Source organism: Oncorhynchus kisutch, linkage group LG5 (assembly GCF_002021735.2).
Source record: "Oncorhynchus kisutch isolate 150728-3 linkage group LG5, Okis_V2, whole genome shotgun sequence".
In the NCBI taxonomy this organism is placed as follows: domain Eukaryota; kingdom Metazoa; phylum Chordata; class Actinopteri; order Salmoniformes; family Salmonidae; genus Oncorhynchus; species Oncorhynchus kisutch.
In genome coordinates, this window is record NC_034178.2 from 40,724,552 (window position 1) to 40,744,582 (window position 20,031).

General features: G+C 42.4%; 1 protein-coding gene across 10 annotated transcripts; it reads left to right on the forward strand.

Annotated features, from left to right (window-relative positions):
• The first annotated feature begins 4,044 nt into the window (after window positions 1-4,044).
• Window positions 4,045-17,275, forward strand: LOC109891037 (6-phosphofructo-2-kinase/fructose-2,6-bisphosphatase 2). 10 transcript variants are annotated; one of them, XM_031825072.1, is made up of 17 exons: window positions 4,050-4,372; window positions 4,999-5,126; window positions 5,839-5,964; window positions 6,318-6,414; window positions 8,802-8,868; window positions 8,968-9,042; window positions 9,233-9,289; window positions 9,441-9,565; window positions 11,285-11,492; window positions 11,821-11,967; window positions 12,193-12,297; window positions 12,390-12,519; window positions 12,606-12,668; window positions 12,825-12,889; window positions 13,404-13,559; window positions 14,195-14,217; window positions 16,422-17,275. In XM_031825072.1, exons 2-17 carry the CDS (start codon window positions 5,039-5,041, stop codon window positions 16,486-16,488), a joined length of 1,599 nt encoding a protein of 532 aa, XP_031680932.1. In that variant the 5' UTR covers window positions 4,050-4,372; window positions 4,999-5,038; the 3' UTR covers window positions 16,489-17,275. The 10 variants fall into 10 exon arrangements, 7 of the variants coding, with proteins under 7 accessions (XP_020338896.1, XP_031680932.1, XP_031680934.1 ...); XM_020483307.2 differs by lacking the exon at window positions 14,195-14,217 and having other exon boundaries at window positions 4,045-4,372; XR_002255485.2 differs by lacking the exon at window positions 14,195-14,217 and having other exon boundaries at window positions 12,788-12,889.
• The last annotated feature ends 2,756 nt before the right edge of the window (window positions 17,276-20,031 follow it).

Genomic DNA, 20,031 nt, shown 5'->3' on the forward strand with positions numbered 1-20,031 from the left:
CCTTTGAGCATGGTGAAGTTATTGATTACACTTTGGATGGTGTATTAATACACCCAGTCACTACAAAGATACAGGTGTCCTTCCTAACTCAGTTGCCTGAGAGGAAGGAAACCGCTCAGGGATTTCACTATAAGTCCAATGGTAACTTAAAACCGTAAGCGTTGAATGGCTGCGACAGGACAAAACTGAGGATGGATCAACAACATTGTTTTTTTTAGGATAAAATAAATGGAATAGAGGCTAGTTCAGTCTGATTTCCACCAGACACTGGGAGACCAATTCACCCTTCAGCAGGACAATAACCTAAAGCACAAGGCCAAACAAACACTGGAGTTGCTTACCAATACCACATTCAGTGTTCTTGAGTGGCCTAGTTACAGTTTTGACTTAAATCGGCTTGAAAATCTATGGCAAGATTTGAAAATGGTTGTCTTGCAATGATCAACAACCAACTTGACAGTGTTTGAAGAAATGTAAAAATAATAATGTGCATATATTCTACGATCCAGGTGTGCAAAGCTCTTAGAGCCTTACCCAGAAAGACACAACTGTAATTGCTGCCAAAGGTGATTCTAACATGTATTGACTCAGGCAGTTGAATGCTTATGATGTAATCAAGTTACTTTTATATATCTAGTGTATGTGGACACGCCTTCAAATGAGTGGATTCGGCTATTTCAGCCACACCCGTTGCTGACAGGTGTATAAAATCGAGCATGAGCCATGCAATCTACATAGACACACATTGGCAGTAAAATGGCCATACTAAAGAGCTCTGTAACTTTCAACATGGCACCGTCATGGGATGCCCCGCTAAACTCAAAGTGCTGTTTTTGTGAAGTGGAAAGGTCTAGGAGCAATAACTGCTCAGCCGTGAAGTGGTAGGCCACACAAGCTCACAGAACGGGACCACCGAGTGCTGAAGCGCGTAGGGCATAAAAATCGTCTGTCCTCGGCTGCAACATTCATTACCAAGTTCCAAACTGCCTCTGGAAGCAACGTCAGCACAAGAACTGTTGGTCGGGAGCTTCATAAAATGGGTTTCCATGGCCAAGCAGCCGCACACAAACCCAGATCACCATGCGTTGGCTGGAGTGGTGTAAATCTCGCCGCCATTAAATTCTGGAGCAGTGGACGCTTTCTCTGGAGTGATGAATCCCTTCACCCTCTGCATAGTATCAACTGTAAAGTTGTGTGGTGGAGGAATAATGGTCTGTGGTTGTTTTTCATGGTTCGTGCTAGGCCCCTTAGTTCCAGTGAAGGGAAATCTTAACGCTACAGCATACAATGACATTCTGGACAATTCTGTGCTTCCAACTTTGTATCAACAGTTTGGGGAAGGCCCTTTTCTTGTTTCAGCATGACAATGCCCCCATGCACAAAGCGAGGTCCACACACAAATGGTTTGTCGAGATCAGTGTGGAAGAAATTGACTGGCCTGCACAGAGCCCTGACCTCAACCCCTTTGAATTTGAACGCCGACTGCGAGCCAGGCCTAATCGCCAGACATCTGTGCCCAACCTCACTAATGCTCTTGTGGCTGAGTATTTTTATTTTATTGTATTTAACTTGATTTAACTAGGCAACTAGAAGCAAGTCCCTGCAGCAATGTTCCAACATCTAGTGGAAAGCCATCCCAGAAGAGTAGAGGCTGTTATAGAAGCAAGGGGGAACAACTCCATATTAATGCTCATGATTTTGGAATGAGATGTTCGACGAGCAGGTGTCCACATACTTTTGGTCATGCAGTGTATCTTTCCTCATGCAACTTCATCTAACTTGATATGGTTTCATCTAAATAGATTAAAATGTCCACATGTATAATATCAACTAATTAGATACTTTTATCTTAGCAGTCTCATCTTTAGTATTTGTCCTATAATTGAAAACCATCCCTCTCACATTTCCATCAGATATTTCTAGTCAGAGAATGAATATATCATTCTTGTTCTAAAGAGAGCTGATTATCCCATGAGACTGTACTTGGATACTTTTGGTCATGTAGTGTATATTAGTTTTAAATTTTTCATCCATGTTTTGCAAATGTTAACATTTTTATTCCACTCTGACATTGCAGAGTAGTTTGTGTAGATCAGTGATCATCCCACCTTATTAACAACAACATGTAAAAAGTCAAGGGGTGTGAATACTTTCTGAAGGCACTGTAACTGATTTTAATGTCTAGGAATGGTACCCATAGATTGTACCCTTTGGACCGCCATCATCAGCAGTGTGCAACTGCAGCCCGCAATTCGGGGTGTTCCTGCATGTGGACATTCCTGCAAAGTGGCGGTCAGTGCCGTTTATGACGAGGGAGACCAATTTTCTTTTTTTTACATGAGCATGGCCTTATTTCTAGTACAACATGTTGGATGACTGTCGTTCATATTCCATTAACCCTGTTCAATATAACATCGATAGGTTTAGGCTACTACATGATACTTGAATTTTTCCTATACCCATCATGAGGTTGCTACAACCTAGCCTATGAATGATAGTTTACAACGTAGGTGCACACAGGTCGAGAGAGAAATTTGAGATGACAGACAGTGACACATTCAATACTGCCTTGCACACTCTTGCCTACATTTAGTTTATCTAGGGTGTAATAATTAGTCCAACAGTTGCAAACGAGAATTTCTATTGGACAATTTCATTTTTATGCCTGTTTTGTTTGCTTCCGTTTAAGAAACGTTTTTTCAACAGAATTGGCGGAATGAATACACACCTGATCATGCATGAACACAGTTCACTTTCATAGCAGCCACGTTGTATTCCTTCTCACCTCTATGCACTCTCCTCTCACCTTTTCCCTTCGTTTGTGGACTTCCATGAACAACTCATCAGCTGTATGTGACCAGGCGAATAAACCTTTCCAAGCCAAACCATGTCATAACCGCTACACACAGCCTACATCGTTGTCCTCATATTAGCTAAAGTAACGAGCTAGTCAACATAGTTAATAGAACTAATACATTAGTAAACCTGCTACAATCATTCAGTAAAGTTAGTGTATAGTCACTAAGCAATTACACCGGCGTCCTCTGGTGGCAGTACATTAATAAAACCAAAAGCTTACCATGACTTGGTAGAGTTCCAGTGTTGTGTTGGATAGACATAGCCAGCTAGCTAACATAGCATCCCGCTGTTTGAGCAGAGTGTTTGAGTAACCAAACTAGCCAGCTGCCTTTGCTAGCTAAGTAAGTGAAACTGAAAGTGAAAAAATTTACTCTCTCTCTCTCTCTCTTGCTTCTTTATTTTTGAAGAAATTCATTTGTTAAAAACTGTTCAACTACTGTCTTTCTCTCTTTGAGTCAACTACTCACCACATTTTATGCACTGCAGGGCTAGCTAGCTGTAGCTTATGCGTTCACTACTAGATTCATTCTCTGTTCCTTTGATTGGGTGACAACATGTCAGTTCATGCTGCAAGAGCTCTGATATGTTGGAGGATGTCCTCCGGAACCTGTCATAATTACTGTGTAAGTCTATGGAAGGGGGCGAGAACCAAGAGCCTGCTAGGTGTTGTATTGAAGTCAATGTACCAAGAAGAGGTTGGAAGCTAGCTGTCCCCCGGCTACACCATGGTGCTACCCAAGAGTGCTGTTGAAGCTACTGTAGACCTTTATTGCAAAACAGTGTGTTTTAATCATTTATTTGGTGACATGAATATGTTTAGTATAGTTTTATCTAACTTTTTCAATGTTTTACCATTTTTATCAAATTCACTGAGGATGGTCCTCCCCTTCCTCTGAGGAGCCTCCACTGTTCCTGCAGGAACTCCCCCCTCGAGCATCCCATGTTCTGCTAAGCAAATGCACTAATAGTATAGTTTGATAAAGACCTTCAATAGGCTAATGATTGTATTATTACTGCTGTCTGGTCATTGCATATAATCCGATTTTTACTGCCTATGCGCTTCAGAGGTCTGTATATTATGGAGATTACGGTAAGGTGATTGTGACTCAGGCACACCTCATGCTTTTCTGGTTTGGAAGGTGTAGTCAATAGTTACCACAGCCACAAAGTCCTAAACCCCGCCTATTTCTGCAATGTATCTTAAAATGTGATTTAAAACCTCATGTTAACGACACTTCTATTCTTTTGCCTAACCATATATTTAAATTAACACCAAAAAGCACATTTGTGTTGACATGAATTACAATATATTTTGACTGTGTGGCTGTGGTAATTAGTGGAAGGGCATCAACTGGGTCCGCGCCACCAACATACGAAGGACAGCATCGACCTCGACCAGACATTCGCAACGCAGGCTGTAGTGGGACAGAAACCTCGTAGAGCCAAAGATCGCGTATCCGTCGTCAGATTAACCTTTTCAGTTCTAATTGCCTCATCGTCTCGCACATTGCAGGTAAATTGCAATAACTTTGGTGAGTGTATGTGTGCGAAACAACCAATAAGCCTATTATCAGTGTTCCAGACAGACATTTTAAGACCCCGGCCCGAGACTACCATTGCACTACAGTAGTGTCGTCGCATAACGTGCTGCGGTAAATGGCTTCCTTTAGCATCATTTAGTGATGTCCGTTTTTAGTGCGTGTGCTATTTTTGATGATAGCCTCAGATATGGTCGCCCAGTAGGCTACATACAGTGCAGTGGCTGTGAAGACCAGATGTCTCCCTCACTTTGCTGTGTTACTGTGTTCTTGAAGGCTGTGGGCAGAATATACAAGTAGCCTATATTACAGCAATATGTCAAGTCGTATACCATTACTTTGTCATATATTTGAAAGTTAATATCAAACTCATATTACTTGATGTATTTAAGTGCTTTTACATTTTATACCAGTACATCAACTTTAATTGAATATTGTTCAGATAGTGAATCAATTAGTAATTCTTATTCAGGGAATAGACATGAAAATGTTATGAGTTACTAAGAAATTAAATACGAAAATACTCCGTTACTAGGCCTAGACCTACTGCTACAATAAATCAACCTTCTGTTTCTGATTGTCTGGGGTGATGCTCTTCTAGAGCCTTTGGAAACCTGGCTCAACAAGGACACAACTTCACCATGTCAGAAACCATTCAGAGAAAGACTGGCTTGGCCAACTCTGCTGAAGCCAAGAAAACAGAGCTCAGAATTAATGAGAAGAAATGCTGTAAGTACTGATAAGTCTCCCATAGAAAAATCTTCAATGCAGGAGAGCTGTGCACAGGCAGGGTCATGAGCAGGACAGGCATCAATTCCTCTGCAGTCTGCGTGATTGCCTCAGGTTGTTTTGACTGGCACAGAATGAGTCTGCAGGTGTTGTTTTGGCTTTATCTCTGAAAGCTGTCCCTATGCCTGACATGCAACACATGAAGCTGATGCACACATTCTCAAGCAAATGAGTTTCAAAGAAATACAAGTGCATCAATAATATTATGAGAGATCTAGTCTTCTCTGAAAATGATTCCTTTGGCATATTTTGGACAAATGATTCATTCTCTTTCCACATCATATTTGTATAATGCATATTATAGTGAAATATGATCATAATTTGCCCATATTCTGAACAGTATTCCTGTTGTGTCCGTAATTGATATGAGAATAGCAAACTATGGCTTGCCAGTGCACTTTGATCTATCCCTTTTCATCTGAGTATACAGTACATGGGAAATCAAGGACAAGAAATTAATCCAGTGATGTTTGATCACACCAACCAACCACTTTGATAGTTCAATTGTTTTGCCTTATCTACTGTATCTCATTTCATTGTCAGGGATGTGTATCATTTTGTAGGTATACTGTATAGACAGTATACAGTAGTATCTGATTTAGTCCAATGTGAATACACTATAGTATGTATGTGTGTCTGTCTTTTTGTTCAGCATGGGCATCCTACATGACAAACTCTCCCACAGTGATTGTAATGATCGGCCTACCTGCCAGGGGAAAGACCTACATGTCTAAGAAACTGACACGGTACCTCAACTGGATAGGGGTGCCAACCAAAGGTGAGTGGGGGAAGAGCCTCTCTACAACATTACTTTTGAAGACATTAGACATGTCCATTTAAGTCTTCCATTATGACAGCCTATTGACTATTAACCCTCTGGTTTTTGAGAGATCTAAATAAGCACATGACTCAACTTTAAATCACAAGTGTATTGTGGCCTACGAAGTAAGGTACTTTCATTAGTTAGGCAACTGTCAAGTTTTAAAGCTCCTGAGAACTGAGACGCCCCATGTTGAAAAGGATCCTACTTTAAACCCGTCCCATTTCTATGAAAGGAGACAGTAGACCATGTAGACACTGATAAAAGCGAGTCATAACTCTATTGTTGATGCCATTTTGTTCGTTTTGTAGTGTTTAACTTGGGTGTCTACCGCCGAGAGGCCGTCAAAGCTTACAAGTCCTACGACTTCTTCAGGCACGACAACAAGGAAGCCATGGAAATAAGGAAGTAAGTTACATTTGTTTTGTTCATATGCATGAGTCATACTGAAAAAGCAGTCAGAACTGCGTTGCACACTTTAGTTCACAGATGAGAGCCAAAGTTTTGTATAAATGGTCAAATGTTAGGAAGAAAATCATTAATCAAGTATTGTGTCTCCATCAGCATGGTCAGATCTGAGTCAATCTCATTACTCCAGCAGTACACCAGGTTCTCTCATGCTTGATTTCACACATTTACTTTGCAGCGTTGGCTGCTGCGTCAATGGCTTATGAGTTTCTGAATCAACACACTGTCTGCTGTGCAAGCAGTTATTCAGTGTACAAAATACTCATATTCTACAGAATACAGTGCACTCAAAGTATTCAGACCCCTTCCTTTTTTCCACATTTTGCTATGTTACAGCCTTATTCTAAAATTGATTTATTAATTTTGCATATTTATTGCAAATAAAAACAGAAATACCTTATTTACATACGTATTCAGACCCTTTGCTATGAGACTTGAAATTGAGCTCAGATGCATCCTTTTTCCATTGATTATTCTTGAGATGTTTCTACAACTTGATTGGAGTCCACAAGGGGGGAAATTCAATTGATTGGACATGATTTGGAAAGGCACACACCTGTCCATATAAGGTCCCACAGTTGACAGTGCATGTCAAAGCAAAGACCAAGCCATGAGGTCATAGTAATTGCCGTAGAGCTCAGAGATAGGATTGTGTATAGGCACATATCCAGGGAAGGGTACCAAAACAATTATGCAGCATTGAAGGTCCCCAAGAACACAGTGGCCTCCATCATTCTTAAAAGGACGAAGTTTGGAACCACCAAGACTCTTCTTAGAGCTGACCACCAGGCCAAACTGAGCAATCGGGGGAGAAGGGCCTTGGTCAGGGCCTCGATGGTCACTCTGACAGAGCTCCAGAGTTCCTCTGTGGAGATGGAATAACCTTCCAGAAGGACAACCATCTCTGCAGCACTCTACCAATCAGGCCTTTATGGTAGAGTGGCTAGATGGAAGCCACTCCTCAGTAAAAAGCACATGCCAGCCTGCTTGGAGTTTGCCAAAAGGCACCTAAAGGACTCTCAGACCATGAGAAACAATATTCTCTGGTCTGATAAAACCAAGATTGAACTCTTTGGACTGAATGCCAATGTGGAGGAAACCAGGCTATAGTGAAGCATGGTTGTGGCAGCATCATGCTGTGGGGATGTTTTTCAGTGGCAGGGACTGTGAGACTTGTCATGATCGAGGGAAAGATGAACGGCACAAAGCACAGAGAGATCCTTGAAATCCTTCTCCAGAGCGCACAGGACCTCAGACTGGGGCGAAGGTTCACCTTTTAACAGGACAACGACGCTAAACACACAGCCAAGACAACGCAGGAGTGGCTTCGGGACAAGTCTCATTGTCCTTGAGTGGCCCAGCAGAGCCCGGACTTGTACCCAATCGAAACATCTCTGGACAGACCTGAAAATAGCTGTGCAGCAACGCTCCCCAGCCAACCTGACAGAGCTTGAGAGGATATGCAAAGAAGAATGGGAGAAACTCCCCAAATACAGCTGTGCCAAGAAGATTTGAGGCTGTAATCGCTGCCAAAGGTCCTTCAACAAAGTACTGAGTAATTGTGATGTTTTTTTATTTTATATATTTGCAAACATTTCTAAAAAACAGTTTTTCCTTTGTCATTATGGGGTATTGTGTGTAGATCCATGAGGGGGGGAAACCAATTCAATCTATTTTAGAATAAGGCTGTAACAAAATGTGGAAAAGGTCAAGCGGTCTGAATACTTTCCGAATGCTGTGTGTGTGTGTGTGTGTGTGTGTGTGTGTGTGTGTGTGTGTGTGTGTGCAGGATTCAAACTGAAATTTGCTTTGTTTTTCATAGTAATTTGTGATGGATTACTATTTTCCAACTAGCTGAACGTTTTCTAAGCAAGCACAAAAATGTATCCAGTATAATCACTGAATGAGGACGGCATCCAAATAGGCTCAGAAAGTGAATGTCGTAGTCTGTGTACAGAATTGCCCTTTATGGACCTGTAAACGGCTTTACTGTTCTTGACATTACAGAATGCTGATCTAAAATATACTGCTGCTGCTGTCACTCTTCTGCTCGTATGAGCCTTGCAAAATGTTGAATCGGTATGTTCTGTCACTGTTCCGTCAGTGTTACTATTCAGGTGTCGGTACAGAAGAAAGATAGACATACAGTAGATCACTCTGGTCTTCTGGCCCGCTTCCCTTATAATCAAACACGAAATGAGCAAATAAATGATACAGGGGCCGTTAAGATAAAGTATCTAAATAAATAAAAAGTATAGTAGTTTGGATTGCATACCTGCCCCCTTTGCTGCAGACAACTGTACCTGTATTTCCCTCCTCTCCCACAGACAGTGTGCCCTGGTAGCCCTGGAGGATGTGAAGGGATATCTAACTGAAGAAGGTGGACAAATCGCTGTACGGCATTTACTCTCTCATTTTGGTTCTTTTTTTGTCTGCTCAATATATTTTACATTTTATCCACCAGTTTTGTGATGTTTGCTTTGCTTTGATTAGGTATTTGATGCAACAAACACAACAAGGGAGAGGAGAGACCTCATTCTTGATTTTGGGAAAGAGAATGCATTCAAGGTAACATGCAATGTGCTAAATTGCCAAATATAGTTTTGTGTTTGAATTGTATCTCCATATAACATTACTGTATTATGGACCGGCATTTAATATTGAGATGAATCTGATAGTTTGTGGTCATGGGACTCTGCATCCAGCCCTGTGGTGAGACAGTATATTGTTGTAGTCTGTGCTATTTTCTTTCCAACAGGTGTTCTTTGTGGAGTCAGTGTGTGACGACCCAGAAGTCATTGCTGCTAATATTCTGGTATGTTCCGATGTGAGATTGTAACGCTTTACTATGACCCCACGCCACGGTCAAAACTATAACCTATTTATACACTGACTATATCCCTGCTATGTGACTGACGACTTTCATTGTTTCTTTGTCCACATTCTAATGTGTTATCTCTATACAGGAAGTGAAGGTATCCAGTCCAGACTACCCAGAGAGGCACAGAGAGAGAGTGATGGATGACTTTCTCAAACGCATAGAGTGCTATAAGGTTACATACCAACCTTTGGATCCCGATGATTATGACAAGTAAGAATGACCAAAGCATATTGTCTATCTCAGTGTTTTGCATTTGAATAGGAGTTTGCCAGGGGGGCTCCGTAGCCTTTTTTGTTTGGGGGCCCCCCACCTCGTGGCAACAAAATGTAGCGGCTCCCCCTCTTGATGGTGGAGAGATAAATGTACTATTTAAAGTTCATTTCCTACAATTCTACCCATTTTGCCTTGGGTGGAGAGAATTGTTTGCAATTTTATAACACATTTAATCTAATTATACTCTTCTTTTTTTTAATGGGGCAGAGAGAAAAACAGTGCAGTTTTAAAGCTAATACCCTGCAATTCTACACATTTTGCCATGTTAATATATCTGTGTGGGAGTGACTAACAGAATCATTGAGTGCCCCCTGGCGGTCAGGGCACCTGGGCACGTGCCCTGCGTGTGTAACGGTTTTCTTCAGGTGAAGTAGAGGCGGACCAAAATGCAGCGTGGTTGTTCATGTTCTTTAATTTATAAAGACACTACACATGAGAACTAACAAAAACAACAAACGTGAGAAAACCTAAAACAGCCCTATCTGGTGCAAAACACAGAGACAGGAACAATCACCCACAAACACACAGTGAAACCCAGGCTACCTAAATCTGGTTCCCAATCACAGACAATGACTAACACCTGCCTCTGATTGAGAACCATATCAGGCCAGACATAGAAATAGACAAACAAGACATCCAACATAGAATGCCCACTCAGATCACACCCTGACCAACCAAAACATAGAAACATACAAAGCAAACTATGGTCAGGGTGTAACAGCGTGGTATTCGGCCATGATTACTGCAAGTTTAGATTGCTGTCTATGTAATCGACGTGAAATGGCTAGCTAGTTAGCGGTGGTGCGCGCTAATAGCGTTTCAATCAGTGACGTCACTCGCTCTGAGTCCTTGAAGTAGTGGTTCCCCTTGCTCTGCAAGGGCCGCGGCTTTTGTGGAGCGATGGGTAACGATGCTTCGTGGGTGACTGTTGTTGATGTGTGCAGAGGGTCCCTGGTTCGAGCCTGGCGAGGGGACGGACTAAAGTTATTCTGTTACATTGATGCTGTTGACCCGGATCACTGGTTGCTGCGGAAAAGGAGGAGGTCAAAAGGGGGGTGAGTGAAACCGATGTGAAATGGCTAGTTAGTTAGCGGTGGTGCGCGCTGATAGCGTTTCAATCGGTGACGTCACTCGCTCTGAGACCTTGAAGTAGTGGTTCCCCTTGCTCTGCAAGGGCCGCGGCTTTTGTGGAGTGATGGGTAACGATGCTTTGTGGGTGACTGTTGTCTGTGTGCAGAGGGTCCCTGGTTCGAGCCCGGGTATGGGCAAAGGGACGGATGTAAAGTTATACTGTTACATCTAGACTAACTACAAATTCAAAAATTGATAGCTGACTTGGCTGAGTGACGTAAGAGAGAAACTGCTGATGCATAACCAATTTTATATATTTCACCTGGTGTTTTTCTACAATTTCTCTCAGTTGAAACCACAACTGAGTTGTTTTATTTTTTTGAGTTAGGGCCCCCTAGCGGCCGGGCCCCTAAGCGACCGCTTGCCTCAATTAGAGGCAAGAACTGTTCATACGGATCATTTGTTATACCTAGTAGGCGTTAACAGTAATTCTCCAGAATTCCTGTAAATTTGCTGCAACAGTTCAGATGTAAGCCGCCAGGTGGATACAGAATACAGACAATTGTGTTAATGTGTATCCCCTAGGGACCTATCCTTCATCAAGGTGGAGAACGTGGGCCGGCGCTTCCTGGTGAACCGGGTGCAGGACTACATCCAGAGTAAGATAGTGTACTACCTCATGAACATCCAAGTGCACTCTCACTCCCTCTACCTGTGCCGGCATGGAGAGAGCAATCACAACATGGAGGGCCGTATCGGAGGTGACTCGGAGCTCTCCCCAGGAGGAAAACAGGTATGTGTCCTGTCTGCCATAACGGTTAGGCCCGCTCTGGAGAACAGTCAGCATGACACTGACCCCTGTATTTGAATCAGTGGACCCTACCAGTTTCTATTTCGATTTAGTTACAGCTAATGGAAAATACTAATTAAAGCTCCTGTACTTTGAATTTGAGAAAACACTGGTAATCTGATCATGTAATTATGATGTACTCTTAAATAGTTAATAGCATGTTTACGACCATGTACAGTAAATCGTACCCTGATGGATGGGCTTGTTATTGAAACTAATCTCTCTTCACTAGTTTTACTGTATCTTTCTCATTTGCCCCCCTCTGGTCCAGTTTGCTCATGCCTTGCACAGCTTCATTGAGGAGCACAAACTGTCTGACTTGAAGGTATGGACTAGCCAGCTGAGACGCACCATCCAGACTGCTGAGGAGCTGATTGTGCCCTACGAACAGTGGAAGATCCTCAATGAGATTGATGCTGTCAGTGCTGACTTCACCTCTGATCTCTCACTTATCACTGGTCTAACATAATTAATACCATGGGGGTTTCATTTAGGTAGACACCTTTTGTGATGAAAACGAACTTATTCTGTGATAAAGGACTTGTAATATTCCATGTTTGTATAATAATTAATGATTTATCATTACCTGTCAACTCAACTGACAAGGCACATTTTCCAGAGTTTTCTCTTTCCTGTCTGTTAGGGTGTGTGTGAGGAGATGACCTATGATATGATCCAGAAATCCTTCCCAGAGGAGTTTGCCCTGAGGGACCAGGACAAGTACCACTACCGCTACCCAGGGGGAGAGGTAAAGTCTCCTACCCTCACTTTTCTGGGGCCCTGTTCCTGCCAGGGTGAGGAATCACTAAGCCTCAGTGTGTCCCCTCTCCCTCCCTGTAGTCCTACCAGGACCTGGTGCAGCGGTTAGAGCCTGTCATCATGGAGCTAGAGAGACAGGGCAATGTGCTGGTTATCTGTCACCAGGCTGTCATGCGCTGCCTGCTGGCCTACTTCTTGGATAAGAGTGCAGGTGGGTGAGCACACACCGCACAGTACACTTTTACTGACAGTTTCACAAACACCAGAGGTAATGACACTTTATTTTGTCTTTCATAGATGACCTGCCCTACCTGAAATGTCCACTGCACACAGTGCTCAAACTCACTCCTGTTGCGTATGGTAAGTCTTTGTGTTCATTAGATTAAATGCTGAACAAATTGTTCTGACAATTATTTTATGCATGTTCACATCTGAGTTCCTGTTCCTCTATCACCACGTGTCGTTTGTATTGCAATTAGGAACGGGTCACATCAATTTCTCTGCAACTTTCCCCAGGCTGTAAAGTGGAAATGTTTTATCTTAATGTGAAGGCAGTGAACACACATCGCGACCGACCACTTGTGAGTAACATTGCACGTTATCCTCAGTGGCAAGGCTCTGCTCTGTTCTGCTCACATATCACATGCTTCACTGAACATATTTTTGGTTATTTTTCCTCTTTAACCAAACTAGCTCAAGCTACAGTATGTCTGGTTAAATGAGTAGTTAGTGTGACTTTATATTTAACTTGGAGGCAGTTATAACTGATCACATTTCCCTGCTTGCAAACACCACCACCAATGCTCTGGTCCCCTTTAATAACTGACTTGTATTGATTGGTATACAACACAGTGTGGTGCAAAGGACAACAGTCTTTGCACCATAACCTTTGCCCCCTGAAGTTGCTTTTAGATTGTCTTTTTTTTGCAGAATCACCTTTTTCTTGTCTAATAGCATTTTTATTTTTGTGTGTGTGGTGGTTGGTCAAGGAAAACTATCGTTTGATTGCTGTGTTTTGGGGAATTGTCCCAGTAACGTTGGGTGTGCCCGGGGCTCTTTCTTTAATGCACCTGGTGTTTCCCCATCTCCAACCAGGATAATGTCCCGAGGGACCCAGCTCCCATGCTGCTCCGACGGAATAGTTATACCCCCCTGTCCAGTCTCGACCAGTTCAAGCGGCCCAGGCTCTACAGTGCCGGCAACCGGCCCTGGCTCCCTGAGATGCCAGAGGGGATGCTGCAGCAAAGCCAAGTTAGTGTCAAAAATTGGCACCCACTTAATGAATCACTCTTAATTCAACTCGGTCACCTCCCTCTTCCCACCTGCCACCCTCACCCCAAGCCAATCCCTCTTTATCCTTAGCATCCCCTCACCCTTAAATCCCTTTGATAATCCAGACATGTTGTGGTCTTGTTGGTGGCTTCTCTTTATATTATGTCTGTCTCTCCTCCAACATCAGCTGTTTGTCTTGCATGGTCTCCCCTTTTCTTCATAGGCTGTATGTCTCCAGCTTGAATATGCATAGCACTATTCCTATCCCAAACAAACTGCACCTCTTATACTCATTTACGTCTTCTGAATACCATTCCAGAAGATACACAGTTAAAACGTCTTCCAGTAAGCAGGTGTTATACATTAGTCAGTTAAATCCAGCTGGTGATCCTAGGAGAAGCATGCTCTGTACAACAATTAGCTTCAGAGCTCAATACCACACAAGGACAGTAAATATAGACATGTTGATGTTTTGAGATGCATATTCAACGTTTCTTGTTGTGGTGCAAGTCTGTTGGTTCAATTTGGTTTGTTGTGAGTTCAGTACTATAGCTAGTCCCCCCATTTGTGTCTCTTCCTTTTGTCCCTTCCTGTCTGTCTGTCTGTCATTACAGCCTCGTATAGGAAGCTGTTTTCTGTGAGTATTTTAGATATATTCCTGCAGAAGGTTTCTGTTTAAGCAATAGGGCCCAAGGGGGTGTGGTATATGGCCAATATACCACAGTTAAGGGCTGTTCTTATGTACGACGCAACGTAGAGTGCCTGGATATATCACTTAGCCATATATTGGCCATATATCACAAACCCCAGAGGTGCCTTATTGCTATTATAAACTGGGTAGCAACATAATTATAATAGTAGACAAGTCATTTTGTTTCTACGCATGGTATATTGTCTGATACAGTGCCTTGCGAAAGTATTCGGCCCCCTTGAACTTTGCGACCTTTTGCCACATTTCAGGCTTCAAACATAAAGATATAAAACTGTAATTTTTTTGTGAAGAATCAACAACAAGTGGGACACAATCATGAAGTGGAACGACATTTATTGGATATTTCAAACTTTTTTAACAAATCAAAAACTGGAAAATTGGGCGTGCAAAATTATTCAGCCCCCTTAAGTTAATACTTTGTAGCGCCACCTTTTGCTGCGATTACAGCTGTAAGTCGCTTGGGGTATGTCTCTATCAGTTTTGCACATCGAGAGACTAACATTTTTTCCCATTCCTCCTTGCAAAACAGCTCGAGCTCAGTGAGGTTGGATGGAGAGCATTTGTGAACAGCAGTTTTCAGTTCTTTCCACAGATTCTCGATTCGATTCAGGTCTGGACTTTGACTTGGCCATTCTAACACCTGGATATGTTTATTTTTTAACCATTCCATTGTAGATTTTGCTTTATGTTTTGGATCATTGTCTTGTTGGAAGACATCTCCGTCCCAGTCTCAGGTCTTTTGCAGACTCCATCAGGTTTTCTTCCAGAAGGGTCCTGTATTTGGCTCCATCCATCTTCCCATCAATTTTAACCATCTTCCCTGTCCCTGCTGAAGAAAAGCAGGCCCAAACCATGATGCTGCCACCACCATGTTTGACAGTGGGGATGGTGTGTTCAGGGTGATGAGCTGTGTTGCTTTTACGCCAAACATAACGTTTTGCATTGTTGCCAAAAAGTTCAATTTTGGTTTCATCTGACCAGAGCACCTTCTTCCACATGTTTGGTGTGTCTGTTGTTTGTGCAATATACGACTGATTGTTGTCCTATGGATAGAGTCTCCCACCTCAGCTGTAGATCTCTGCAGTTCAACCAGAGTGATCATGGGCCTCTTGGCTGCATCTCTGATCAGTCTTCTCCTTGTATGAGCTGAAAGTTTAGAGGGACGGCCAGGTCTTGGTAGATTTGCAGTGGTCTGATACTCCTTCCATTTCAATATTATCGCTTGCACAGTGCTCCTTGGGATGTTTAAAGCTTGGGAAATCTTTTTGTATCCAAATCCGGCTTTAAACTTCTTCACAACAGTATCTCGGACCTGCCTGGTGTGTTCCTTGTTCTTCATGATGCTCTCTGCGCTTTTAACGGACCTCTGAGACTATCACAGTGCAGGTGCATTTATACGGAGACTTGATTATACACAGGTGGATTGTATTTATCATCATTAGTCATTTAGGTCAACATTGGATCATTCAGAGATCCTCACTGAACTTCTGGAGAGAGTTTGCTGCACTGAAAGTAAAGGGGCTGAATAATTTTGCACGCCCAATTTTTCAGTTTTTGATTTGTTAAAAAAGTTTGAAATATCCAATAAATGTCGTTCCACTTCATGATTGTGTCCCACTTGTTGTTGATTCTTCACAAAAAAATACAGTTTTATATCTTTATGTTTGAAGCCTGAAATGTGGCAAAAGGTCGCAAAGTTCAAGGGGGCCGAATACTTTCGCAAGGCACTGTATACCACAGCTTTTAGCCAATCAGCATTCAGGGTGCTAATTACCCAGTTTATAATTTCATTTATTCACGAGAAGTAATCTCAAACAATGGATTATGTATCACCTTTAAATAATATCGGCATATAGTATGATGGGATGCTGTATCAAAATGTTCAGTTACTGATAGTACTAATAATTTTGTTCCCTCTTTGTAGTATAATGATGATGGTGTATCATGAGAGATTTTCCCTAGCAGAGATCTCTGTGCGTTGGTTTTTCTGAAGCAAACCTCTAGTAGTAATGGAAGACCTGTCTTTTCTTTTTAAGTCAATGATTAATCAGACTGCTCTGAAACGCGTTAAGACAGTGATAGAAAAGAGACCAGGAATATTATATGAGTCATGTCTGTTCTGTTTGAAGGACTCCCTGTGTGAAGGAGTCGACTATGACAGCCCAGAAACTAGTGGCTGTTTCCGCTTCTGAGTGACTACGAAGTCACCTTCATGTTCAGCTGGTGCCTCAGTTTCTCCCTGTGACCTGAAGCTCATCATCATCCTCTCCTCCATTTCTCTGCATGCCAAACCTCTGGAACAACTGGTGGAATACTGTAACAAAAAAAAGCAGTTGTAGAAACATCTCACGGATGATCAGTGGAAACAGGATGCACCTGAGCTCAATTTCGATTCTCATAGCAAAGGGTCTGAATACTTATGTAAATAAGGTGTTTCAACCTGTTTTCGCTTTGTCATTATGGGGTATTGTGTGTAGATTGCTGAGGATTATTTAATTCATTTTAGAATAAGGCTGTAACGTAACAAAATGTGGGGAAAAAATCTAGTGGGCTGAATAATTTCCGAAGGCACTGTGTATATATATTATATATAATTTTAGATTAGAAGTTAGTCCAGTGCTCTTTAAAAATTAAATTATTGTATACTGAAATGGTCACATTTCTTAATGTTGCAAGTTATTTCCTGTGCCTTTTGGGGCATGCTGCATAATAAATATGTGTATAATCATACACATGAAGGTTCCAAATAAATGTCAAGAGGTGTGACTATATATTTGATAGTTTTCCAAGGATAGCCTGCTCTGCTCAAGAATGTACTGTATTCAATACACGGCTGCGTGAATTTTAACATGCCAAATGTTGCCTGTTGATATGGACTTCATTGCATCAATCAGCTAGTTTAGCATTGTTGAATTGTATTTAAGACGTTTCTCCAGTAATTGTATTAAAGAATCAATGAAGATATAAAACAGATGTAATTGTTCTCTCCTTTTTGTGTGTGAGTTTTGGGGAAGGAGGTATCAGGTTTCAAGTTCATTCCCTACTCTTTGTAGGGCTCAAGATAACTATCAAGCACTACACACAAAATTCATGTCATGTCACTTCAAATACATTATCAGAATATTAACTATATGAGGCTTTAGTATTTCACTGTACTTTGTATTTGACAGATGTATGTACTTTACATACAGACTGTACAGACAGTGAGTCACGTGGCCGTGGCTTGCTGTATAAAGCAGGCAGACAGGCATCGGGGCATACAGTTACTGTTCGATCGAAATTTAGACAGGTCAAAATTAGTGACCTAGGCAATTTTGAGTGTGGTATGAGTGTCGGTGCCAGGCGTCCAGGTTCAGGTATCTCAGAAACGGCCGGCCTGCTGGGCTTTTCACGCCTGACAGTGTCTAAGGTTTACAGAGAATGTTGTGACAAACAAAAAACATCCAGTCAGCAGCAGTCCTGTGGGCGAAAACGGCTTGATGAGAGAGGTCAAAGAAGAACGCTAACAGCGGGCTGCAAATAGGCAAATAGCATCTCAGTACAACAGTGCTTTGCAGAACGGAATGGGCGGATGGGCTATTGCAGCAAATCAAATAACATTTTATTTGTCACATGCGCCGAGTACAACAGGTGTAGTTTAAGGGTAGACCTTACTGTTAAATGCTTACTTACAAGCCCTTAACCAACAACGTAGTTCAAGAAATAGACTTAAGAAAATATTTAATAAATAAACTAATGTCCAAAAATAAAATAAAAAAGTTACAAAGTTACATAACAATAACGAGGCTATATAAAGGGGGTACCGGTACCGAGTCAATGTGTGGGTACAGGTTCGTCGAGGTAATTTGTAAAGTGACTATGCATATATAATAAACAGCGAGTAGCAGCAGTGTAATAACAAAGGGGGTGGGGGTCAATGTAAATAGTCTGGGTGGCTATTTGATGAATTGTTCAGCAGTCTTATGGCTTGGGGGTAGAAGCTGTTAAGGACACTTTTGGCCCAAGACTTGGCGCTACTGTACCACTTGCCGTGCGGTATCGGAGAGAACAGTCTATGACTTGGGTGACTGGAGTCATTGACAATTTTTTGGGGCCTTCCTCTGACACCGCCAGGTCTATAGGTCCTGAATGTCAGGAAGCTTGGCCCCAGGATGTACTGGGAGATACGCACTACCCTCTGTAGCACCTTACGATCAGATGCCCGAGCAGTTGCCATACCAGGCGTGATGAAACCGGTCAGGATGGTTCATCTGTTTGAAACATGTAGGTATTACAGACTCGGTCAGGGAGAGGTTGAAAATGTCATTGAAGACACTTGCCAGTTGGTCCGTGCATGCTTTGAGTACACTTCCTGGTAATCCGTCTGGACCCCCGGCTTTGTGAATGTTGACCTGTTTAAAGGTCTTGCTCACATCGGCTACAGAGAACGTGATCACTCAGTCGTCCGGAACAGTTGGTGCTCTCATGCATGCTTTACTGTTTCTTGCCTTGAAGCTAGCATGAAAGGCATTTAGCTCGTCTGGTAGCCTCGCTTCACTGGGCAGCTCGTGGCTCAGTTTCCCTTTGTAGTCCGTAAAAATGTTCAAGCCCTGCCACATCCAACGAGTGTAAGAGCCGGTGTAGTAGAATTCAATCTTAGTCCTGTATTGACACTTTGCCTGTTTGATGGTTCGTCTGCAGTCATAGCGACATTTCTAATAAGCGTACGGATTAGTGTCCCTCTCCTTGAAACCGGCAGCTCTAGCCTTTAGCTCGGTGCGGATTTACCTATCAGCTAAAAACAAGAAGTAGTTCCAGTGGGCACGCAATCGAGGAGTGGAAAAACATTGCCTGGTCCGACCAATCCTGGATCATGATGCATAACGTTGATGGCAGAGTCAGGATTTGTCTTAAACAGCACGAGCTCATGGACCCATCCTGCCTAGTGTCAATGGTACAGGCTGGTGGCAATGGTGTGTGGAATGTTTTCCTGGCACATGTTAGGTCCCTTGATACTAATTGTGCAACATTACTATTCCTTGAAAAACTCAGGCTGTTCTGGAGGCGAAGGGGGTTCCGACCTGGTACTAGATGGTTGTACCTAATAAACTGTCACAGTTAATGTCACAGTTTATGTCTATGTCACAGTTAACATTTATTTTTAAAAGAGACTTGGTATCATAGCTGGATCCATCCACAATTTCCACAATGGAAACAAGTCTCTGACTTTGAAGTGATATCCCTGTCACGTTTTAGAAATGTTAAACTTGTGTGAATACTTTTTTTTCTCACTAATTGGTCTCATGGCGAATCAGATCAGCTCTGAAAAAGTGAAAAGATCTGATATGATTGTTCAAAAGACTAATTAGTGGAACAAATATCAGAATTGGTCTGCCTGTGTTATCGCAGCCTGTGTGTTTTCAATGTCAACACAACTAAAGAGCTGATCGTGGACTTCAGGAGACAACAGAGAGAGCACGCCCCCAATGGTGCTGCAGTGGAGAAGATGAAACTTTCCTCGGCGTACGAATCACTAACAATCTGAAATGGAACGGAGTCTTATCAACCGCAAGAGGCTGAAGAAATTTGGCTTGGTCCCTAGACCCTCACTTGCTTCTACAGAACCACCATTGAGAGCATTCTGTGAGGCTGTATCACCGCCTGATATGGCAATTGCACTGTCCGTAACGGCAGGGCTCTCCAGAGGGTGGTGCGGTCTGCCCAACGCATCCCCGGGGGCACACTGCATGCTCTCCAGGA